The sequence below is a fragment of the Mangifera indica genome, chromosome 3, assembly GCF_011075055.1.
Source record: "Mangifera indica cultivar Alphonso chromosome 3, CATAS_Mindica_2.1, whole genome shotgun sequence".
NCBI lineage: Eukaryota > Viridiplantae > Streptophyta > Magnoliopsida > Sapindales > Anacardiaceae > Mangifera > Mangifera indica.
The window spans coordinates 15,225,680-15,252,181 of NC_058139.1; the positions used below are offsets into that span (position 1 = coordinate 15,225,680).

Genomic DNA, 26,502 nt, shown 5'->3' on the forward strand with positions numbered 1-26,502 from the left:
GTCGTCTTGGAAATGAGATGAATGTCCCTTGTCGAACATGTAAAACATAACTTATGCATCAAACCTATCGTATCTCGTCATGATATTGATACCCCATGTTGATTCATGATATATAACCTTTAACTCACATCATGATTGGGAAAACTTTTGGTTTGTAGAGCATGTCACACGTGGGAAGTAACAACCTCTAGTTTATCCAAAATAACTCATGTCAATGCAATATCGATAAGCGAAGTACATGCTTACACCACTACAAAGCCAATTTGTGGCACGTGAACCTCGATCAACACCTTAATGACATTACCCAAAGACAAGAATGATAGTAGTTATATTATTAAAACTATTAGTATACATAGTGGAATGAGAATGGCTAATATTGATGTGACAACGATAACTTTAGCAATTAGATTGGAATTGATTATAGCAAAAGTTTGTGAAAGAAGGTAATTCCCAAGAAGAACTAGCATTCTTAACAAGGAATAGTCATTCCAAGCTTGAAGACCAAGTAAAGGCAGAATGATAACATTGATTTATGTTAATAGCTGAACAACTAAATTTTGTGTAATCTAATGTGTATGTGTTGATCTATGTTAATGTATCGTTGTTTGGTTTCAATTTAATCGATTAATTTGAATTATGTTAGTTGAAAAATAAATTATTTTTATGTTTATAAGTGTTTGACTATCATTTATATAAGTGAATTAAATAAATTAAAAGTTTAATTTTGATATGTCAAAAAAAAAAACCTTAAATTTATGTTTTTTTATAAATATTAAATAAAATTTAAACTTATATTCTTTTATGAATGATCTTAAGATATCACTAAAAAGATTTAAATTCAAATTTTTTTTTAGATAAAATTTTTTGTTTTATAACTTAAACTATCCTTTAATGCCCAATGCCAGTGTTCATGGCGACAGCATATTACATAAAAAAAAATTGCAAGTGGGCTGTTCTATGTGTGCCTGCCTGCCAACAGTCAGTCGTACGAAGACTTGCATTGCAGTATCACCACTCACCAAGTTGTAGCGAGTGAAAAAACCAAAAAAGCCCAAAGATTCTAATCATATATTCTTGAAAGACAATGAAACATTGAATCAACCAAATTTTTGTCAAAGATCGACTTTGCTACCGTGAGGGCCAATTCAATTGTGGCTTTCTTCTTTGAAGTTGCAAATACAGTGGCTCTTAAGTTATCCACGTGTCTGCCTCTGCCACCATCTCTGGCATCTGGCAGCTGAATTACTAACTGAACTGAAGATAATCAGCATTTAAAGAGATGTCAGATACGTAACTACTGTATGTATATAGATTATACTTTATTCAAAATATTGGTTTGGTTGGACCATCTGAATCAATTGACTTGGGGCTGGGGCTGCCTTTCTCTGTTAAATATGACTCACAATTTTGGTGAAGTTGTGAGTGGGTGCAATATCTATTCATCCACTGGATTAATTTATGTGGATTCATATGCTTCATCACTCTCTCCTGTACTCAATAGTAAGGTCTTTTTAAAACCAAATAAATGATCAAATCAATTATTTTACTGATTTATGATTCAATCTGTTTGATCAATTCAATTAATTGATTCAATTTTGGATTCAAATATGACAGAAGAGAGGATATTAGAGTGCTTTGGGTGAAAAATGCCACAAAATCAAATGTTAAGGACCAAACTGAATTTCTGGTTGTAAAATGTAAAAGGGCCAACAGAATTTTTCAGTATAGTACAAATAAGCAAAAATATTTTGACTTTTAATTAATTAAATCATTTTAATCAAATTCGTCTCTCCATTCTTCCAGAATAATCTTTTCTCTCTTCTCTCCTCCTTTGTTGCTTAATTCTCTTTTTTAATGGGAACAAACCCTGGAATCTAATCTAATATGATCCCGACCTTTAAACTTCTTGTCACCCGTGACACACAGAAACACCAACCCGTGAATTCCTACTTGACACGTGTCAAGTCTTCCTCAGTCTTCTTAAATGGCAGGCCCCATGACCATCAAGATCCAATCATAGAGCCATGTGGCCCACTGAAAACATTTAATCAGACATTTGTGGCGCATCCCACAGCCCAAATCCACGTGTCACGATGCAAACCACAAATACCAACACCGTCGGACAGAAAAGTGCACCAAAATCCTCCAACTTAGCCACCCGTGAGAGTACACACGTGACAGACTGAGACAAAATACATGCATGCGAATTGCCAAGGCAAAACCTCTATAAAAACCTCCTTAAACTTAGCGTATTCTAATATAAGCAAACCAGTCCAGCCAGCTCATTGCTTTCTCAATTTCCCAAGCTCCATAAACCCACCGCCGGCGAAGACAAGGTAAAAAGTGAACTTAATATATATACTTGTTTGCGTAATTTTTAGTTATAGTTGTGGTTGTTTTGATAGTGTTTGATGTGGGCAATCACATGAGAAATAAGAGTTGCTTTGGTTAGGTTGTTTTTCTTATGATTTGGTAAGAATTGAAAGTGGGTGTGTGATTGGTTTATGGACCCGTGAATAGTTTAATTCTATTGTCGAGAACCCACTACATGCTTCTTATAATGTGGTTTGTTTCTATGGCCACAAAGAGCTAAACAACAATAAAGAGTCACGAGATGGCTCTTTGCTGACATTTGATCAAACTAAGTTGAAGCATACTTGCAATATTCATTCATTCATTCATTTTCACTTGATGTCTTCATCAACATTACCAACATTCACCAAACGAGTGTGATCAGATCAGATTTAAGTGCAGGACCTCACATGGCTGGCTGGCTGGCTGGCTCGCTCCCTGGTTTTTATTACCATTTTGGTCTATGTTTTTCAGATGGCTGACTGGCTTTTAACTTATTGTGTAGAATTGCTAGAGGGAATTATTTTATAATATGATATACATCTGTCTGTATTTGAAAATACAAGCCACTTAGAGAAAGTTAAAAAGGAAGAGAGATCACTTTAATATTTACTTATATAGCTGGAGATCCCAAGTAAGTAAAGTAAAGTAAAGGGTAAAAAAATCAGCAATTTCTGTGTAGTCTCTTTGCCTTTTTTTAATTTTTTTTTTATGGGCTTTGAAATTTGGAATGATCAGTTCTTGGCATATCATTCTAGGAATCTCCTCTTAAAAGCAATTCACAAGAACTTTCTGTACACTGCAACTGTTTTTCAATAAAAATAAATGTAAAAATAAATAAATAGGTATACAAGAGTTATCTGGACATCAAATAGGAAATTGTCACATAGAACGAACCAAATAAAATAAAATAAAAAATGAGAGATTTTGATTAAAAAAACTTAATCAAAAGCTGCCAACAGTATTCCGAGAGGGAATGACTTTTGAGTCAACCAGAACTTGACACGTGTCGCTCTCTGTCGTGTTCATGCCAATAGTTTTTTATAATTTGAGCTCTCTCTCAAACTGCCTGACTACCTTCTTTGCTTGACCTCTTAAGGTTTAACTCTCTTTTTATTTCTTATTCTTTTCCTTCTTCATCTTCTTTATTAAAACACCCTTCCAAATTTTCAAGATTTTCTCAGATATTTGTTCATGGAGCTCGTTCGTTGGTTGTTGATCCTCATTTGCATTACGGTTACCCTTCTTTTGCAAATTTCAAGCAATGTAGAAGGAAGATATCATCACCACAAAAAACAGAAGGAAAAGAGCTCCCCTGTTTCACCTTCCCCTGTTTCTGACCCTGCTCCTCCTCCTGGGAAACCCATCACTTCGTCGCCATCGAATCCTCCGTCTGTTCCTTCCGAACCCTATCCCAATGATCCACCGAACTCCCCGGACTGCATTTTTGACGTCAGAGATTTCGGAGCAGTGGGCGATGGTTGTGCCGATGACACTGCCGCATTCAGGGAGGCATGGAAAGCAGCTTGTGCTGTAGAGTCAGGGGTTGTTCTGGCTCCAGCTGATTATTCTTTCAAAATTACTTCAACAATCTTCTCAGGACCATGCAAGCCAGGACTTGTATTCCAGGTAAGCTTTTCTCATAATTCTAGTTCATTTCTGCAAAGACGTTTGCACAAGTTACCTTAATAATATCAATAAATTAAAAATGCGGTATGATTTAACATTGATTTTTAGATTTCTGACGAGTGTGATTTTTGTAATTTTAAAGGTGGATGGTGTTCTAATGCCTCCAGATGGTCCTGATTCTTGGCCCAAAGCAGATAGCCCCAACCAATGGCTTGTGTTTTACAGACTTGATGATATGACTTTCACAGGGAAAGGAACCATTGAAGGGAATGGACAGCAATGGTGGGATCTTCCTTGTAAACCTCACAGGGTAATTAATTAATTTCCCTTTTGTATAATCTGCTTAAAAACAATTCAATCTTATCAGTCTTTAACTCTGTTTAACAAAATTTAATATTAGCAACTAAAATATGATTTCAGGGTCCCCAGGGATCAACTGCGAAAGGACCATGTGACAGTCCTGCTGTGAGTATAATCATCTTAAACTCAACTCAAAAATTGAATCATAAACTGAAATTTGTAACTAAGTTCATGTTGTTACTTGTTCAGTTGATTAGGTTCTTCATGAGCTCAAATTTGGTAGTGAGTGGCTTAAGAATCCAAAACAGCCCGCAGTTTCATATGAAATTCGATGGTTGTGAAGGTGTTCTAATAGAAAAGTTGTCCATTTCTTCCCCTAAACTTAGCCCCAACACAGACGGAATTCATATAGAGAACACAAAGTCTGTTGGCATTTACAATTCCATGATAAGCAATGGTAGGCCAAAAGGCCCTTGTCATTTACAGGATTTGACAGTTGTTTAACAACTCTTTCAATGAAAAAATAATTAATAATGCAAGTCACAATTTTAACAGGTGATGATTGCATCTCCATTGGAACTGGATGTGCAAATGTGGACATTGAAGGTGTCACTTGCGGGCCTAGTCACGGGATAAGGTACATACATATTCCCTTTTCAATATGATTGTATTATTACCTCTCAACTACTGCTAACCAACAACTAAGTAACTTTCTGAAAAATTCAGTCACATCTTATGATATTCAAAAACTTTCTGAACAAGAATTTTGAAAGTTTTTCATGTTAAACTATTGGTTGTGAGGCCAGCTACCAACATACCAGGTCCTTCATAAATTAATTGTCATTTCTTGCTCACGAAATACAAACCAAAATATCCTAATTTTTACCTTATTTTCTGCAGCATTGGGAGTCTAGGAGTGCACAATTCGGAAGCATGTGTTTTGAACATAACTGTGCGAAACACAAACATAAGAGAATCAGACAATGGGCTGAGGATCAAGACATGGCAAGGAGGATCAGGCTGTGTATCAGGAATATCATTTGAGAACATACAAATGGAGAACGTTTTAAACTGCATAATCATAGACCAATACTACTGCTTATCAAAAGAATGTCGAAACCAAACCTCAGCTGTGTATGTCACTGGTGTCACATACAGAAACATAAAGGGAACTTACGATGTTCGCCAACCGCCAATCCATTTTGCCTGCAGTGATACAGTGCCCTGCACAAATATAGTAATGGCTGAAGTTGAGCTTCTGCCGCAAGAAGGAGAATTACTGGATGATCCATTTTGTTGGAACGCTTATGGTACTCAGGAAACTGTGACTATTCCTCCCATTAATTGCTTGCAAGATGGGCAACCTCAGAAATTGGTAGAAGCCTCTGCATACGATTGCAGCAGCTGATTGATTAATAGCTTTGCTTCTATAAGTTCTACTTTATATTTATATAGACTTATATATTATTGCATAAATTACAAGACCTTGTATCATTAAGGGGTCTTGATTATTATTTGCTTAGGCTTCATCCCTTTTAGGGTATTTTTTCCCCTTATTGTGTGATGAAATATAGTGCAAAATGGGTCAAGTTTTATTGGCCTTGTATTATAATAGATTGGATGATGTCATCACGTTAGTACAAATATTCAATATAGTTCTAAATGACTTGATCTTTTTGATGGAGTATTTAGTTTATAACTGAGATGTCAATGTGTTGTTCCTGATGTTGCTTCAAGTTCCTCTTTCTTCAAACCCACGGTATGTGCCCATGGAAGTCTTAGTTTCTAATAGAATAATAAAAATCAAACACTTGACTGCACCATCGGTTCTAGGGCTGGACTCGAACCGAGCCTATTCGAGCCCGAAACGAGCTAGCCTTATAAAAGCTCGGTCAAGTTCAAGCTCAAGTTACTCGTCAAATTTTTTAATTAAAAATTTTAATACAAAACAACATCGTTTTGATCAATATGTATTAAAACGATGTCTTTTTAATAACAAAACAGTTAAAAACTCGAGCTCAAAAAAATTTGAATCGAATTCGAGCCGAGTTCCAGTTTGACTTCTACGAGCTCGAGCTCAAACTTGAGCTTTGCTATATATAAATTGAGCCGAGCTCGGCTCGGCTCGAATCCAACCCGAATCTGTTCTATGCTTATGATATTTCATTTTGTGGTTGTATAAGACTTATATTGGGTCTAGGTTTGCCCATGACGAGTCAACCCAACCTGGATGCCTACATTAACTGCCAAAGGTAGTTGGAGGGGGAGTCATTGGCAGTTGACACCTATATAAATGTTCAAAACACTGCATCCCCTCCTCTGATTAACGTAATTTATTTACAGAAGAAGAAAATCTTCTTCTCTCAGACACCAAAGCACACAAAAATGTCTCCTAAGGATTGTAATACTTACACAAATGGAATCATGAAAATGACTCACGTTAGACCCTCGAAGCGTAATTAAATGAACCTTGCAATCAGAAATCGAATCTGGGTACACTTTTTAGTTTACAGAATTTGATTTATGGCATGTTTTAATTTTCCAACATTGATATTAGAGCTTAGGTTATGAATATGTCTATTGATTCTATGAATTATAAAATCTGAATTTTGGTTTTTGTATGAATATTTATTAAAATTAAAATTTTTTTATTCAAATTCAATTTGTCCCATATGCATGAAATTAAGGATTGGAAATGTGTTTGAATGTTGCTTAGAGTTGTTTTACATGCACCAAATTAAAAAATGCCTAAAAACGACATCAGAATCTATGAAATTCGACCAAAGATTGAGACCTAAAACCATGTTTTTCTAATCATTTATCACCAGATTTCGACGAAGTTAAAGGATGACGTTGGTCTAAGTAGGACAGTCGGACTAGGAACTTTAAAAGCCCTATGGTCGAAAGATGGTCGAAAGATGATGAATTGAACGACCAAGATCTAGGGTTTTTCACTGATTTAGGTTCCATTGGGTTGGGAAAACTCGATTGTAGCGGGGTGTCCAAACTTACTAGTCAATTGGTCAACCCATGGTTAATTGGGTTGAACCTGAATTGGTCAACACCCATCGATGAGTGGCAGCGTATGTTGCTCATCCCCGATGCGTGAATGCACATACATATATTTTTTTCGGTGCATGAAAGCATGTAGGGTCATGTTTTGGTGTGTGAGAGCGTGTGAGACACTATTTTTGACACACTTAGGTGTGTGAAACCCATTTTTCATAGCATGACAACTGTGTGATGCTCTGATCTCTATGTAAACTGTATTCTATGGGTCCTATGATACATAAAGGCATGTAATACATCATTCCAATTCCTGAAAACACATATCGATATTTCAAAACATATATTTTTAATTCATGCAAATTTGTTGACTAGGAACCATCACATTAAGTATATGATGTGATCGTCTAATGATCTAATGGTGCATGTTGAAACTATATATGTACAATAAAGATTTAGACTTAAAAGAGAAGTCGTACTCTCTTAATTAAAAAAGAGATGGTACATAATCTAATCATATTCATACATGACCATTAGTCCCCATAATAAATGATCTTGTTCGAGATAAGAATACAAATTTTTTTAGGACTAAGTGGAAACATTATAGTTTGCTAAAGGGTGACACATAGTAATGTCTGTGAGAAAATTCACTGTTTTGACACTATTCCCAAAATTAATGAAATACAATGTATTTAACCTATCATAAATAGAGTGACTCTAAGAATAATATGAGTTGATGAAATGGTTATAGTCATAATAAGTGATTCAATTGTTGTATTACATATTATATATGTTAAATGTGAAAATTCTAAGATAGGTAGAATTTAGTGAAATTCTTATCTAGAATTAATATTGATGCAATTAAATTAAATTTTAAAATGTTAAGCATTTGAGTCATAAAAGATGATTGGGAACATAGTAAACTTTCAATTTTATGTCTTATGTGAGATATTTTAAATTTTAATACATAATTATGACAATTGATGTGTATTTTAGATTGCACTGATTTAGTTGTGTCTGATATATGTCTTCGTGATCTCATTAACCATAACAACATAAAACATAATGGTTGATTTGAATGAAGATGATATTGAATAGGGATAATTATGATGTATGATATTTAAAGATGAACAATATCTTAAATAAGCAAAAGGCTTTGGAGGCCGCAAAATTAGGTTATGATTGAGTTACAACTGACTAAGGGATGGAAACCTGAATGGTGTCTAACACAAATGTGATGCAGACACACATCACACATGTAAAAAGCAAAACTTACTACATAAGAATGGTTTTTGATAAAAAGTTTGGAGAAATTGTAGTCTCCAAATAAAGACAGTTGATTATTAAATTTGATAGAATATCAAATATGATTATGAAACTGAAGCCAACTAGGTGCAACCTAACAAATGAGCAACAAGTTTATATAGTAGAATGATCTCTTCTTAAGAGTGGAAGCGTATGAAAGTGCATATGGTCCAAAATGAGAATATAAGGACTTTTATTGATAGTTCTCACCACATAAAACTAGTAAACAAGTGCCCTTGAGATAGCTAGACTAGTTACTCATGCATACGTTACAGAGTCGAGTTTCAAAAATTGGTTATGATTTCAAAAGTAAATGACTTAAGTCTGAGTAAGATAAGGAGGTCCTACAAGGCTCAAAGAACAAGAATAAGGAATTAAAACAAGAGTGACAAATGTACTAGAAGAAGAGACAGAAACAAGAAGAATTATTGCAATAGAAGCAACGAGAGTTATTTCGCTCATGAATGTATATAGCTAAAAATAATATTATCTCATTCTACATAAAATGATGAAACTTTAGTTTCCAATATTGTGATATTAATTAAGTATTACCCTATGTGGATTATGGACTTAGAAGTCAATGACCAAATAGCTCATGACAGAGAAGCTTTAGTGGATTTCTATCTAATTCTGGAGAAAATGAGTTAGATTTATGTAGGCAACAACATAAGGGTTAAAGTAAGAGGGATAAACATGAGCAAATGAGTTTTACAAGGTAGTCGAATCTTATACCTATATGAAATTCAATATGTTCTAAATATTTGATAAATCTTGATCAAAGCACTTGTTATTTTTAAATTAGAATATAATTTGAATTTCTCTGAGTGTTCTATCAAAATATAGTAGAAGTGATTTTTATGGATTTGATTTGTTGTTGAATGGTTATATGGTGTTTGTCACCCTTTATTATGATAATTTTACTTTTTCATTATTTGCTTCTCTTATATGTATGGATGTGAATGCAAATATATGATATGCTAGATTAGGACAAGTTGGCCAAGATGGATTGAATAGATTGGCCTATGAGAGTTTGTTAGGGACTTTCATATAAATAGAACTACCTACATTTGAGCATTACCCAACTAGAAAAACTACTAGAAAACCATTTGACAAAGTTGTAAAAAGTTAACTTCTTTTGCAATTTATATACTTAAGTATATGTGTTTTTATGAATATAAATTTGAGAAGGTGTCTTATATTTCATTACTTGTGTTGATGACTACACTCGATTCGGTCCTGTCTACTTGATTTCCCATGAGTCAAAAGTAATAGAGTGCTTTAGACAATATATAATTGAGGTTGAGAATTAATTAGACAAAATGGATAAGAGTTTCAATAATTGACCAAAGTCTTTGGTATTTTTCTAAAAATTTTGAAGAACTGAATAATGAAAAAGGAATAGTATGGCAGTAATAATTCCAAGAACTTTGCAACAAAATGATGTAATGAAGAAAAGAATTGAATTCTATTGGAAATGATTAGGTTAAAAATGGCACATGTAAATATTTAACATCACTTTGTGATGATGTAACATTAACTATTGTCTATGTACTTAACCCAGTGTCTACTAAATTAGTTATTTTCACTCCTTATGAGTTATGGATAAGTAGAAAACCTAAGTTAATAGATTGCAACCTTAGTAGTTAGCAGTGTTTATCTATGACTTTTTCCCATGAGTTTAAAAAACTGGAACCGAGAAGAAAGGAATGTATCTTTATCAGATAGTTTCAACATTTCAAATGGTATGTGTTCATTAGAGAGAATTTCGTTGGAAGATTAACTGAAATTATATTAAGAGATGTTATATTCATAGAGAATATTTTTCTTAATATGAACGATATTGATAAAGGTTTCATCTACATGAGATGAAAGAAGAATGAGGATAGGTATACCTTAACGACCATTAATTGAGTCCTAAGACATAATACCTATGCTTATTCCAGATAATAGGAGCAAATGTAATTCAACTCCAACCTAATTTGGATAGTGGGAGCAATGATTCTCAATTGTTTGTTTCATCAAGCTTAACCTAGTGTGAGTATTGAGATTAAGCTTCAATCTATTTCAGATAGTAGGAGCGTTGATTCTCAATTATATAAAAGTGGATGGTTGAAAGTACTTTAGTGATGTTTTTTAAATTGAAAACAAGGTTTTCATAGCCACTTCTGATGATGATGAAGGACTTAAAATCTTAAAATGAGTTGTCTCATCCCCTGATAGGAAAAAATGATAAGATGCATTAGAAGAATAGATGAAATAGATAAAAACAAACCAAATTTAGAGTTTGGTTGACTTACCATCAGATCGAAAACCTATTGGAAACAAATTGACTCTTTTAATCAATTGTAAGGTGGATGACTCAATAAATAGATACAATTTTATCTTGTTGCGAATAGCTATACTCAATAAAAAGTATAGATTGTATAAAAAAAGGTTTCACCAATCACAAGATTTACTTCAATCAAGTTAGTTCTAGTTGTAGTAACATATTTGAATTTAAAATTACATAAGATGCATGTCGAGACAATTTTCCTTAGTGTAGAACTTGACAAAGAAATTTACATGAAACGACGTATAGATCTCATTGTTATATGTTAAAATCATAGAATGTGCAAGCTTTAAGAACGTTACATAAGATTATTATGTCTTATGACTTTAAGATGATTAATCAAGACCACTATGTCTATATTATGAAGTTTGATGACAAATTTATAATTTTGTCTCTGTATGTGTGATGCATAAATTACTACAAATGATTTGAAGTAAGTGATAATCATCAAATGATAGTTGTCCAACTTTTGACCTAAAGGATGTGGGTAAGTAGATTATATATTAGGAATTAAAATACAAAGAGATTGTTCAATGAAACTTTTGGCTTTGTCACAAGAGTATTATATTCAAAAGATTCTAGAATGATTTAATATGGTAAGTTATAAACCCGTTGATACTCTTATATCAAATGGTGAATTATTGAGCTATTAGACATGTTTCAAAACTCAAGATAAAAGCAGAGAAATGTCAATAGTTATTGGATGTATTATGTATGCTATAGTGCGTACATGCCTAAATATTTGCTTTTGTTTCGAGTTGGTTAGTCAATGAGTCAAATACTAAAAAGAGAACTAAAAGATTGTCAAGAGGATATTGATATATCTGAAAGGCTCTGTGGATTATTGTTTATATAATTAAAGATCGAGTTTGCGTTTGATTGACTATTGAGATGCCAATTAGGGTGGTGATTTAGACTAACGCAAATTAATTTCTAGCTATGTTTTCATACTCCAAAAGGGCTCATGTCTTAAAGCGATAAGAAATAAACATATATAGCCTTATCCATATTAGAGGTCGAGTATATAGTCTGTTTAGTAATTATGTAAGAAACTATTTGGTTAAGAAGATTCTTTATGAATTTGGGTCAACAAGATGATATTATTAGAGTAATAGTTGTCCATTGACATAATTTTGTCTCTGTATGTGATGATGCATAAATTACTAGAAATGATTTGAAGTAAGTGATAATCATCAAATGATAGTTGTCCAAGCTTTTGACCTAAAGGATATGGGTAAGTAGATTATATATTAGGAATTAAAATATAAAGAGATTGTTCAATGAAACTTTTGGCTTTGTCACAAAAGTATTATATTCAAAAGATTCTAAAACGATTTAATATGGTAAGTTATAAACCCGTTGATACTCTTATATCAAATGGTGAATTATTGAGCTATTAGACATGTTTCAAAACTCAAGATAAAAGCAGAGAAATGTCAATAGTTACCTATCCAAATGTCATCGGATGTATTATATATGTTATACTGTGTATATGCCTAAATATTTGTTTTTGTTTCGAGCTAGTTAGTCGATGAGTCAAATATTGAAAAGAGAATTGAAAGATTGTCAAGAGGATATTGATATATCTAAAAGGCTCAGTGGATTATCGTTTATGTAATTAAAAATCGAATTTGCGTTTGATTGACTATTGAGATGCCAATTAGGGTGGTGATTTAGACTAACGCAAATTAATTTCTGGCTATGTTTTCATGCTCCAAAAGGGCTCATATCTTAGACCAATAAGAAATAAACATATATAGCCTTATCCATATTAGAGGTCAAGTATATAGTCTGTTCAGTAATCATGCAAGAAACTATTTGGTTAAGAAGATTCTTTGTGAATTTGGGTCAACAGGATCATATTATTAGAGTAATAGTTGTCCATTTACAAAATTCTGTCTCTGCATATGATGATGCACAAATTACTAGAAATGATTTGAAGTAAGTGATAATCATCAAATGATAATTGTCCAAGCTTTTGACCTAAAGGATGTGGGTAAATAGATTATATATTAGGAATTAAAATATAAAGAGATTGTTCAATGAAACTTTTGGCTTTGGCACAAGAGTATTATATTCAAAAGATTCTAGAATGATTTAATATGGTAAGTTATAAACCCGTTGATACTCTTATATTAAATGGTGAATTATTGAGCTATTAGGCATGTTTCAAAACTCAAGATAAAAGCAGAAAAATGTCAATAGTTATTGGATGTATTATGTATGCTATAATGTGTACATGCCTAAATATTTGCTTTTCTTTCGAGCTGATTAGTCGATGAGTCAAATACTGAAAAGAGAACTGAAAGATTGTCAAGAGGATATTGATATATCTAAAAAGCTCTGTGGATTATTGTTTATGTAATTAAAAATCAAATTTGCGTTTGATTGACTATTGAGATGCCAATTTGGGTGGTGATTTAGACTAACGCAAATTAATTTCTGGCTATGTTTTCATACTTCAAAAGGGCTCATATCTTAGATCGATAAAAAATAAACATATATAGCCTTATCCATATTAGAGGTCAAGTATATAGTCTGTTTAGTAATTATGCAAGAAACTATTTGGTTAAGAAGATTCTTTGTGAATTTAGGTCAACAGGATGATATTATTAGAGTAATAGTTGTCCATTAACATAATCAAGATGAGATGACTTTTATAAAAGATCTCGAGTTTTGTAAAATAACCAAACATATTGACACTTGACTAATGTTTTATGAGACATCATTTTTAAGAGAGAAATGAATGTACAATATTGTTTTATGCATCGTCTGTCAACATGGGGCACCACCGAAAATGCTCTATCTCTTATGAGAAAGGTAAAGAGGAGGACTGGGGATCCAACATACTTGTGTACCTAACAGTGTTCATATACCATAGTATAGCCTTCTCAATCGGTGAAGGTTGGAACGAAAAAGTAACATCATCTTGCTCATTCAGATATATAATTAAACTTATTGTATTAATCAATAAATCAATTAACTATTACATACCTTATCACCGGTAAATACAGTTCCTATATGACTTCAACCAAGAACATCTCGCGTATGCCACCTAAACATCCATAAAGACGCATAGATATCAACCAAGTTCACTCAATTATACAAGGTGTCTATCGTTTCATATATCTAATACTACAATATAAACATTAATGGTTAAATTCAATTAATTTTTTTCATTGCCAATCAATGTATATAATCAACAAATATACACTCACCTAGAATGCAAAAGAGAATTTGTAAATTTCATATTTAAGCATGTTAGACATTTGGTTGGAGCATATCTTGTCATTTCCCACACTCGAACACCTCGTGAATAGAAATTTAACCTATCCAAGTGATCAACCAACTAAAGATACTCTGTAGATACCTCATTTCATCGGTCAATCCCTAGTAACACCATATTCAGACAATACAATAAGACCATTTTGATGGCGTCGATATCGTCATACCCTCATGGCCTAGTCAGAAAAACATGCTTTAAATCATGATATTGCATTTTCTGATATCTTTGAAAATAGGTATGCCAAATCCTATCTCTAAATCTGTGTGAAATATATGATGAAAGTGCAGTGATTTGATTGAATGGTATGTTGGTCATGAAAGCACACTTGAATGGATTGAATCTCACGTCAACCCTATTAATCTTGAACCAAAACTCATCTTTGCCTAAACCCTGATATAACTGTCATAGTAGAAATGAGTGCGCCAACATTCCAATGAACTTGGTATTTGGTAATTGAAAGAGATGCCCAAAGTAGGTCCTCTCAAACAACCGTAACTACTTCGGTGTTAATGTAGATCTAATATTTAATATGGTGGTTCACTGGATATGACATGCAACCTCTACTCAAAAGTATCGTGCCTCATCCAAAATTCTTAATTCACTATCATCACATTTTTCTTTTATGAGAAATATCTAGTAAAAAAAATTTAAAGTTTATGAAAATTTCATAGAAAAAAGATATAAAATCAGATACAAAAAAATGGTACATGAAATTTAAAACTACATGTTAAAATACTTTAGAGTAAAAAAGATAAAAAATTCGATTTGAAATTCGAAAATTACATGGTGAAATACCTTAGAATTCAAAAAAAATTGAAAAACTAAACTAAAATTTGAAAATTATACGTCCAAAAATCTTAAAATGAGAAATATCGAAAAAGAGGCCTGAAAATTATAAACTACACATTAAAATACTCTAAAATGACAAAAATAAAAAAATCAATCGAAAATTCAAAAATTACAAATAGAAATACTCTAAAATGACAAGAATAAAAAAAACAGACTTAAATTTCGAAAACTAAACGTTAAAATACTCTAAAATGATAAAAATCGATAAATTCATTTGAAATTAAAAAATTATATATCAAAATACCCTAGAATGACAAAAATAAAAAAACTGAACTAAAATTTGAAAACTACATGTTGTAATACCTTAGAATGACAAAAATAGAAAAATCAATCTGACATTGAAAAATTACATATCAAAATACCTTAGAATTCAACAAAATTGAAAAAGTGAATTAAAGTTTGAAAACTACATGTTCAAAAACCTTAAAATAACAAATGTTGAAAAACAGACCTGAAATTGGAAAGCTACAAGTTGAAATATCTTAGAATGATAAAAACAAAAAAGTCAATCAAAAATTCGAAAATGATAAGTCGAAATATCCTAAAATGATAAAGATAAAAAAATGGGCTTAAAATTTGAAAACTAAATATTGAAATACTCTAGAATGGCAAAAACCAATAAATTGATTTGAAATTCGGAAATTACATGTCAAAATAACCTAGAATGACAAAATTTGAAAAACTTAACTAAAATTTGCAAACAACATGTCCAAAAATTTTTAAATGACAAATATAAAAAACGAACATGAAATTTAAAAACTACACGTTACAATACTTTAGAATGATAAAAACAAAAAAATTATTCGAAAGCTAGAAAATTACAAGTTGAAATATCTTAAAATGACAAAAAAAAAAGACCTGAATTTTGAAAACTAAACGTTGAAATACCCTAGAATAATAAAAACTGATAAACTGATATGAAATTAAAAAATGACATATCAAAATACTCTAGAATGACAAAAATCAAAATACTAAACTAAAATTTAAAAACAAAATGTCCAAAAATCTTAAAATGACAATTATAAAAAAACAGACCTGAAATTTGAAAATTACACGTTGGAATACCCTAGAATGACAAAAGGTAAAAAATCGATCAAAAATTTGAAAATTACAAATCAAAATACTCTAAAATGACAAAAATTAAAAAATGGACCATAATTTTAAAATTTAAACATTGAAATAGTTTAGAATGATAAAAATTGAAAATCGATTTATAGTTCAAAAATTACATTTAAAAAAGCCTTAAAAAGCATAAAAATCAAGAAACAAACCTAAAATTCGAAAATTATTTGTTGAAGAACCCTAAAATAGGAAAAATGGATATAAAATTCGGAAATTAAATGTTAAAATAGTTTAGAATAACAAAAACTAAAAAATCGATTTGAAATTTGAAAATTACATCAAAAAAAAGGCCTAGAAAACACAAAAATCAAGGAACAGACCTGAAAATCGCATTCTTCCCTCTCTCATGTAGCGTCGTTCTAATTCAAGGGAGATTATTCACTCTAGGAAATCCCAAAGTCCCTCGGGGTTAGACATGTCAATAAGGCAAGCCAAATGGAGACCCGATCCTAAACACCAAAAAAAAGCTTGACATAAGAAAATCCAGTTCGGCATGTAGTGTGTGGGGCCAGGGCCATGGGCCTGTTGGGTCGGGTTAACGTTTTAATATTAAGTCTATGGGCTCTCTTGACCCGACCTAACACTGTGTAAAAAATAAAAATGAAAAAAATATTTTTTTTCTTTTGTCTTGGAGGAGCAAAGCTTTTGCCACTTAGCAGAAGTTGCTTTTGCCAGGGAGAAGCTGTTGGCCTTGTCAATGACTTTTTGCCAAGTTGCTTAATTTTTTTTAATTAATTTATTTTTTCTATATAAACCTATTCAATTTTTCTTTATTTTCATTTTCATTTACAAATTTCTTAATCTCAGTTATTTAATTATATTTTCAATCTCATTTTCTCTCATCAACTCTTTTTTAAAAAATATCTGAATTTACAAATAATAATTCTTTATGTTTATAATTTCACTTTTATTTTAATTTTATCATTACAAAATAATACAAATAGATCCAATATCAAATGAATTTAATCTATTTGAATATTATCATTACAAAATATTAAATGTTATATAATAGATATATTTTATTTATGTTTTGTAATTTATACTGTATGTAAATTAATTTATTTATACTATGCTATCAATTTATAATATTTTTCATCATGTAATTACGGTATTTCTCTATCACAAGTGATAGATTATAAATAAAATATTCAAAGTACTGTCTTTGGTTTTAATAATTAAAAAATAATTTGTGTTTAAAATTTTAATTAAAATTTTTTTAAAAAATATTGATTAAATGGGCAGGGCTGGCTCGGCCCGATAAGACCCATTATTATATGGGTTGAGCTTTGGACCTTTATATATCAATGGATTGGCCTGACCTGAAGGCCCATTACTGTTTGGGTTCGGGCCCGTAGCCCATTAACCCAATAGGCCGAGCTAAAGCCGACTCAACTCAGCACGACCCATTGACATCTGTACTCGGGGTGGATCTCAGACCAAAAATTGTCATTTTAACCTCAAATTTTAACAAAAATCAAATCTACACATCCTATAACATAACAGCCATAAAAAAATTCAATCAAAACAAGCAAGAATCAACATATTTTATACATTGTTTAAAACCAAAACCCTAAACATTCAATACTCAAAATCTTCATCAAATTGGAATAACCCTAATAATAAAATAATTCAAACAAAAGGAATGATATACTAATCTTCTTTGTTATTTTCGTTTTTAAAAAACATGAAAAATATTGAAAAATTTTTGAAGAAGTGGAACAAACAATGATCTCGTGGGAGACTCATGATTTTCTCTAAATTCCAACAATGAATTCGGGAGAAAATTTAGGAGGTATATGAAAATGTTTTGGTTTATATATAAGAATATTTTGATCATTGCGGTGAAATAGGATATTTTTACTTAATCTTAAATTTTTGGGATAATTTTGCTTGGCCGCTATTGATTAATTTCCCATTCAATTAAATGTTAAAAAGTATATAACTGTAATTTTATTCGGTTATATGATGTAAAGGCCAAAATATTAATAATCATGGAGAAATAAACATGTGTTTAAACTAAAATATTAAAAAAAAAAAAAAAACTACTCAATGAAAAGAACAAAGCAATTGATTAGAGTATTTTAATCATATTATTAAAAAATAAATGAAAATTTATAATGAAATTAACAAAAACACTAATAAAAATTGGTGGTAGACGCGTGTATGAATTTTTCTAAAATTATAAAATTTTGTAAATGGGCTAAAATTTGTGTCGCAAATAGTATTTTGGCCATGTTTTCATTAAACGAAGTTAAATTAAGGAAGGCAAAATCGTTGGAAAAATGGTATGTGAAAGTTCAGATGCTATCATGATAGCATAATTAATGACTTTTTATCTAAAATTAAAACTCTATTAATAAAATAATAATATTAAAAAATAAATTTATTATTTTATTTTTAAAATTATTATATATCCTAAACTAATAAAAATAAAAAATAACATTTTAAATATTCAAATTATATAAAGAGTTACCTTTTTTTTTTTTCATTCACTCTCATCTTTTCTTTGTATTTTTTTATAAATAGTGATCTCTTTATTGTATAATTATATATATTAAAAGAAAAATTATAATTTTTAAACATATCATGGGTTTTTATGAAAATTTAAAGGGGTTATTGAACATTGTAAAAAGGTTTGGGCTCTTTGAAAAATCTTGATATACCATTTTGCCCCCTAATAGTTTTAAAAAAGATAATTACATCCTCAAAAAATTGAATAAAATACATAAATGTTTTTAAATGTTAAATTATTATCTTTATAATGTTAGTTTAATAGAAATTTGTTGTTTTTTATTTTTAAAATTAATTTATATTAAAATTATTTTTTTATAATTTACTGTTAGGTTTTTTAAGCGTATTTAAGTTTGAGTGGAAAAATATTATTTATGAAAACTAAGAGGGATAAAGTGTTTTTAGACTAAACCTCGAGTGGGATGAGGGTGTTTACTCCTTTAAATATGATGCATTTCCCAACGTGGCCTCTAACACCAAAAGCACTCGAAATTTCTCCTACCTTCCATTCCATCGCTTTCTCCCCTTTTTTGTTCTCTTTTTTTTGACTTAACCGAACACTCTCCTGCAACCAACAGAGCTTCGCTGCGAGATTGTTAGTCGGTGCAACTGTGGCATAAGAACCCCATATGAAAAACGGATGGCTATGGAAGCCAAGGTCGCCGCTCCAGAGTTAGCACTTGCAGATACCGACATCAACTGGGACAGGTAAGCTTCCTTCTATATCTTTCTTGTTGAGTTGTTAAAATATCATTACACGTTTCGTTTTTCTTTTCTTTTTTGCTTTATTTGTTTCGTAATGGTTATTTAAACATTAAGATGATCATGATCATGCCTCTACTTGGTTAACGAAATTTTGTACGGCTTAGAAAATTCTCGAGACGATTTTTAAAGCAAAGTTCAAGACCGTGGTTGAGCTTAAATTCTTAATTATGGATTTTGAAGCATCATTATTGCAGGGTTGAGTTCCGTTATTGCATAAAGCTCTCGAACTTTGGATTTTTAATTTTTATCTTTAATTCCTGGGTTGTACTAAATGTATAAGCGGCAGCAGACATAGGATTTTTGTTGAGGGGGCCTTCACGATTCTACCAAAAACACCTATCATTGAACAATGTAAATAATATAAAAAGAATACAATAACATAAATAATTTTTTACGTGAAAAAATCTGTTTGATGTAAAGAGAGAAAAAGATCACGGGATCTAATAATCCACTTAAATTCAATATAATCAAAATTGTTTACATTAATTATAATCTACAAAAAATATTTCACAGAAATTTAGAGTTCAATCACAATTCTAACACAAGTAAAATACATAAAAAGTTTACAAAAAAATAAATTAAAATTATTAGAATTAGTCAATCTTCAGGATTTATAACTCCAAATCCAATTGTTAAAATCAAACTTAATAATCTAGATTAAAGATCCACACATCTTGTTATGCACTAATCAAATAATCAAGTTAAAATAATAAAAAAAGAAGATTTGAATATTTAAATATCAATAATTTAAAGATGAAAGCAAGTTAGAATGATATTTCTAAAAATCTTTAGTCTAACATGATTTTTTGCTTCAATATATTCTGAAAGCGTTTAACAATATCTTCATCGTTAATTATAGCAAAAACTTCCTTTTCAATGTAAACCATCAGACAAATGTTCATCCATTCATCACCCATTTGATTATACAAACAATTTTTCACAAGATTTATTATAGAAAACACTCTTTCAACTGTTGCAGTAGTCACAAGTACTTATAGTACCTGAAGAAGGTTATCTAAGGAGAAAAAAAGAAAAAAAGGTTTATGAATTCTAATGTTTTTTATTCAGAGCACAACTTCTATTATGTAAATATGTTAAGATGAGGTATGATAGAAATTGGGGTTACCTACATAAGCCAGGCTTTTAATTAGTTAGTGCAGGAGATTATACATTTTTATTTTAATTCCGTTTGTTGTTTAATTTCTCTATTCTTCTTTAAAGAAAGATCTCCTTGACTGTTGTTTCTGTAAGTTTTAGTGCGTAAAGGATAGTTAAGAGGAAGGTCCATGGTTTGTATTATGTGAAGGTGTCTTGGCTATGTATTTTCAGTTATGTCTTGTACAATAGTTGTGTAAAATCAGTATGCACTATTACAAATACAATTAAAACATGGAAAGAGATAAAGTGGCATGTTTTAAATGTTATTGTTGAGATAGAGACAAGGGCCTACTACAAATATGTTTGTCTCTTCTTTGTCTCAGACTTCTGAAAGTTACATTGCAATACTTTTTCTATTCTTTTAAGATATTTAGTGTTAATTAATATATTTCTTAAAGAAATCTAGACAAATTTCTATTGCAGAGTGTAAACTATAGGCAACAATTTGTTACTGTAAACTATATCTAATTGTCAAAGAAGAACTTTGCTTGGACCAAACAATTATAGAAAAACTTATGGCGAATTGGAGTGAATCCGAAACAACTCTGTATTGAGGCTTTCTACTAAATAGAAAATAGCAATTTACTCAGCCGATTAATCAGGTAAGTACTGCCTAACTGAGTAAATGATTCATAAACATTATGAAAATAAATGAGTGATAAAAGGACGGTAAGACAAAACATTTAGAACACATTAAACAACACAAATCAAAATAGAACATTTCAATATTTCAGAATTCATTCAATTATTCAGAATCAATATTCCATGAATTCAATCAATTATGCAAAATCAATTCGAAATCCCAAATGAGGAAAAAAAACCTAACAATGTATGTAGACAGAACAATTTGAATATATATTAGATACAATATTTATGAAAATGATGGTCTTTGTTGTGGGAATAATTAGAGATACCAATCGACACCTTTGATAGTCATCAATAGGCGCCAGAAGTCGCCACCCATTGTGATTATTGCAATCGTGGAAAATTTAGTCGTCAATAAAGTGGCTGGAAAAGCCGAAGAATGGAAGAACTTTTCTCTGGTGGAGTTGAACTTGAAGATGAGATCTTGTCTTGGTCGAGGAAGGAAGCAAGAGAAGAAATTTTCTTTGGCCTATTGTATTCACGTTTAGAGGACGAAAGTATTTTTTTTCTTAACATTTTCTATTAACTTAAAAAGTTATTGTTTTATGTCCAAATAAGTTTATTTAATTTTTTTTTTTAAGTAATTTGAGTTGGGAATCTATCAAAAATTAGATTTTATAGATATGTCTACAAATTTGGAAAAACATTATTGAAAAGTGTTTTACTTTTATTTTAGGCCCAATTTGAGAGTGGACCTTTATACCTTTTTTTTAAATTTTGAAATGGATTTAAACACCGACATTCATATTTTCTAAATCAGAGGGTTGGCCTGGGCCTTCCCTCACAAAGGCCTGGGTCCGCCCCTGTGTATAGGAATACTTGAAGTAACACTAGCATTTGCAGAAACTATAAAATTATATGTACCTATTTTGGATACATAAATGTATACATATTTATATATATAATCACAAGATTGAGTAATTTTGAATTAAAGATAAAAGAACATCCAATTATGTGATGACACATATAAGTGTGTAACTAAACTTTTGCATGATCTTTCAAAATAGGCTAGACAAGTCAAGATTTCATACTACTGGGGCAATCCTCTTTACGGCTCAGTCAGCCTTATTACATCCGACTGCAGTTGTGAAAACTAGAATGCAGGGTAGCTGGTTCTGGTTACTCTCAAATGGGGGGGATATCAGTATTTAGTAATATATTGAAGAATGATGGAATCCCTGGTATTTTTAGAGGTTTCGGCACATCTGCCATTGGGTCAATGCCTGGTAGGGTCCTGTGTTTGACATTGCTTGAAGTATCAAAGGATATGATGATGAAATATAATGAAGGTGTAGAGATGCCTGAAGCAACCCGGTTTGGAATTGCAAATGGAGTGGCTGGCATGGTGTCAAATTTAGTTTCTTGTGTGTACTTTGTGCCTTTGGATGTGGTAAGTGAACTGGTTCTTTCTTATCTTTATTTGTTTTCATTTATTTTGCTACATTGATGGGAACAACAATCCTGAAGAGAAAACAAAAATCAAATGTCTGGATCTGGGCCAGTGTAGCAAATATCGTTTGAACTTTTTTGGGTGCTTGAGATTGATTATCCTGGAGTTGCTTTAAGGAAACCTGTTTAGTACTATGCCAGAGCACTGATAATATCTTGCAGGCCATGTGTGGTCCATTTTCCCTACCAAGAGCAGAGTTAGGATGTCTACATCCCTTTATATATACCTTTTTGTAATTGGATGCTTTCTTAGATTTGTCAGAGACTAATGGTGCAAGGGCTTCCTGGGACTACGTTCTACAATGGGCCATTTGATGTTATACGCAAGGTAATAAAAACTGAAGGGTTGCGTGGTATTTATAGAGGCTTTGGTTTGACGGCGTTGATCCAATCTCCAGCGTCTGCACTTTGGTGGGGTGCATATGGTGCTGCCCAACACATAATTTGGAGGTGTCTCCAATTTTCCTAAATGTCTATTATATCCTGTTACCGTTCAAATGTTGAACTGAATGCCTTGAATAAATTATTTTGCTTTTCCTATTTTAGGAGCTTGGGGTATAGGGATGAAGCGGAGAAGAAACCATCTCATGTGGAGATGGTGACAGTTCAGGCTACGTCAGGAATGGTGGCTGGGGCTTGTTCCTCTGTAATCACCACCCCTATTGACACCGTTAAGACACGACTTCAGGTGATGTGATGAGTTGTTATTTATTTCTTTGTGCCAATATGCCAAAGGAAAAGAAACCTTTTTTTGATTTGTTTTATGATGAATAATCTTTATGATTTGGATCTTGAGACATGTTATATTCAGAGGAACTCTAATTTAATTATCTTCTGACTATCTCTCTCTCTCTGCTGAAGGTAATGGATGACTTTAGTGTTGGAAGACCATCAGTAGTCAAGACAACTAAGAACCTCCTCAGGGAAGATGGATGGTGGGGTTTCTATAGAGGTTTCGGGCCTCGGTTCTTGAATATGTCACTCTATGGAACGACAATGATAGTTACCTATGAACTGATAAGTAAGTATATCTCCCAGTTAATCATCTTGAAGGCTAACAAACTTAGAGGTTAACTATAGCAGCAAATGCAATATGCAGCTAAGTCCTTAGGTGTGACACTTTGTGCATGTGGAAAAATATCCTTGATTCATGATTTTAAACTAAAATAACATGTATACTCTTTTATATAAAATTTCTGACATGTTTAATAGTATTCAAAAATCTTTCTGTTTGGTAGACAATGTCGACTAATCCCTCTGTACTCTGTGGGATGGAGTGGATATAGCATCATATTTGTTAGTTCATTGATGGTGTACATGTTTTGGTTCAAGTCTTGTTCTTAATAATTCTAGGAAAAGAAACTGTAGCTCTGCCTTGCTTGTGTGCTTGATTTCCTGATATATCAGTTCTAATAACTGAAAGTTCATTCACTGTTCCTTTATTTGCTTTCCATCTTTTGACAGAGAGACTGTCTGTGAAACAAAATTGATATATATTGTGGAAAGTTTTCTGTAATACTGTGGTTTTCTGATGGGAAGAGATGGATTCTGACAAGAGATTCTTTTAATCAAAATCTTGACAATTATTGTATGATGGAGGCATTTGCAAACCTAGATCAGTTAACATACTCAAAAGAGATTGTCTTTTGATTCATTTCGTCCTTCTATGTGGTTTCATGAGAAGTTATTACTGGAATTTTGTAAATGTAAGGGAGCTTATGAATGACACTACCTTTTCTTCTGTTTTGGGATACTACTTTGAGAAAAACGTTTAGCATATGAATGAATCATTCTTTCTTCCACTGGCGTATGAATCTTCTGTGCTCATCTTCTATTAATTTAAGACGGGTTGTGTTTTGTTGCTCGATGAAAGCAAAACTCAGCTCAATCCAGAATTGCGTAGCTGTGTCTTTTAGATGGTAGTAAATTGCCAAAATGCAGCACAGCTGCCCATCTTTAGAACGTCTTAACAGCAAAGGCTGTTGCTGTTTGTAAAGAATCATGGATTAAAAATTTGGTATTTTGAGGTTATAAACCTTCCAAGAGTACATATTTTAGATGGACGACATTTGAATTGCTTTTTGGAAGAAAAAATGTTGCCGTATAAGAATCGTTACTCGGTTGACGATCTTTACACTGACTCCGTGGAAAATCTGAAGAAAAAAGTCATTTCCATTTGCTTGCTTGCTTGTTTACTTTATATCTGGAAACACGTGGAAGCAAGGGGCGCCCTCCAAGTTAAAATCTATTGCTAAACGGTGATCCACGACTCTTTTTCAATTCAGATCTCAAATTATTTGTAATGTGTATATGGATGGATTTGATTTGAGTTGATTTTAAATAAGGATATGTTCGAGTTTGGTTTGGAGTATGGAAGGAGTAGGTTGAGTTTGACTTGTAGATAATTTGTATAGTTTAAGTTCGAGTTCAACTTAAGCAGGGCTAGTTGGTAATTTGCATAGCTCAAATTCAGATTGACGTGAATGATCACAACTCGACTTCAGCCCCTTTTTGGACACAAGACATATGGAGAGATGTTCCTCAAGGTGCTTATTGGCATTTTGCCTCGCTATATTTGCAATTGACAACTTTTCTTGTAGCAACTCATTTTGCTCTTGGAAGGGCAATTGAAATATGTAACAATGGACCACATACATAATATATGTTACACCAAACAAAATAAATAAATAAAGGAAAACAAAGATAATAGCCAAATCCGAGAGAAAATTGCAAGCTTCAAATTCATAAAGCAAAAGCACATCAAAAAGTAAACAATGCAACATCTCTTCAATTCTTCTATTACAAACTAATATTCTAAACACTGAATTCAGTAGATACATTATCAAGCCAAAGGGATTCATAACAACAATAAAACAAGACTTAAGTCGATCAACAAAAAAAATAATAAAAAGCTATTAGGAATCAAAAACTTATTTTCTAGAGATTAGTGATGGTCTATGACACCGAACCAACTACATCTATTTTGTGTGTTTATGTCAACACCAAGAAGTGAACAAACAAACACAGGATTTGAAGGAACCAACTTCCTTATTAGTGTATTGGTAATGAAATCTTAATTTCACTATCAACCTAGTGAAAATAAATAAAAAAAAGTAAAACTTAGTATATCAATCATTTAAAAATAAAAACATGAAGAAATTTGAACTATAGATGAGAGTGAGTAAAAAACTACATTTTTAGGTTTTTTCATCGATCTAATCACACCACCCCATAAAGAAGCATGTCTAGACCTAGAGATGCTTTATAAAAATCAATTACTCTTGAATCAACATTAAATGCTTGCTCCAAAGTTGCTTGATTGATGCCATAGTAGTATTTTTCTACGTTGCAGCATCAACCTTCTGTTGACTTCATGTCGCAACATCAACCTTTTGTCCACTTGATGTTGTGACATTCAAATTTTGTTGTTGTGGCATCAAACTAAATTTATGCACTTTCTAACAAAAACATCCAATTTCAAACGTGTCAATCACATTCACCAAAGGATAGAAACAACCTCTCATAACTCTTTAAACATGCATAATTGCTCCAATTCCTCAAAAATTAATCTTAGTTTATACAAAACATAATATCATCAATCGCATTCAACAAACACAGTCTATACCTTAATAACATCACTATCCTTAATCAATAATTTTCTATAGAAGTTACCATCATAATCAAGCAAGATTTGTCTCTTTCCAAGAAATCCTAACAATTAACATGATTGAAGAGTCTAGAATAATATACAATCATGCACGTTAACCTTTAATTCTCATTTCATTGAATTCTATCT

The 26,502-nt window shown here is 31.7% G+C and overlaps 1 protein-coding gene and 1 pseudogene across 3 annotated transcripts; both read left to right on the forward strand.

Annotated features, from left to right (window-relative positions):
• Positions 1-2,181: 2,181 nt before the first annotated feature.
• LOC123210557 (polygalacturonase At1g48100-like) lies at positions 2,182-5,965 on the forward strand. 3 transcript variants are annotated; one of them, XM_044628991.1, is made up of 7 exons: positions 2,182-2,336; positions 3,537-3,981; positions 4,124-4,291; positions 4,402-4,446; positions 4,531-4,738; positions 4,837-4,918; positions 5,182-5,965. In XM_044628991.1, the coding sequence occupies exons 1-7, from the start codon at positions 2,197-2,199 to the stop codon at positions 5,687-5,689; spliced, it is 1,596 nt and encodes a 531-aa protein (XP_044484926.1). In that variant the 5' UTR covers positions 2,182-2,196; the 3' UTR covers positions 5,690-5,965. The 3 variants fall into 3 exon arrangements, with proteins under 3 accessions (XP_044484926.1, XP_044484925.1, XP_044484927.1); XM_044628990.1 differs by having other exon boundaries at positions 4,402-4,738; XM_044628992.1 differs by having other exon boundaries at positions 2,253-2,336; positions 3,527-3,981; positions 4,402-4,738.
• Positions 5,966-19,144: 13,179 nt separating this feature from the next.
• LOC123212273 lies at positions 19,145-24,508 on the forward strand (annotated as a pseudogene).
• Positions 24,509-26,502: the final 1,994 nt, after the last annotated feature.

Coding starts and splice junctions, on each gene's coding strand:
- LOC123210557 (XM_044628990.1), top strand. CDS start 2,197: ATGCATGCGAATTGCCAAGGCAAAACCTCTATAAAAACCTCCTTAAAC. Junction 4,292..4,401: donor TTCCTTGTAAACCTCACAGG/GTAATTAATTAA, acceptor ATATGATTTCAG/GGTCCCCAGGGATCAACTGC. Junction 4,919..5,181: donor GGGCCTAGTCACGGGATAAG/GTACATACATAT, acceptor TATTTTCTGCAG/CATTGGGAGTCTAGGAGTGC.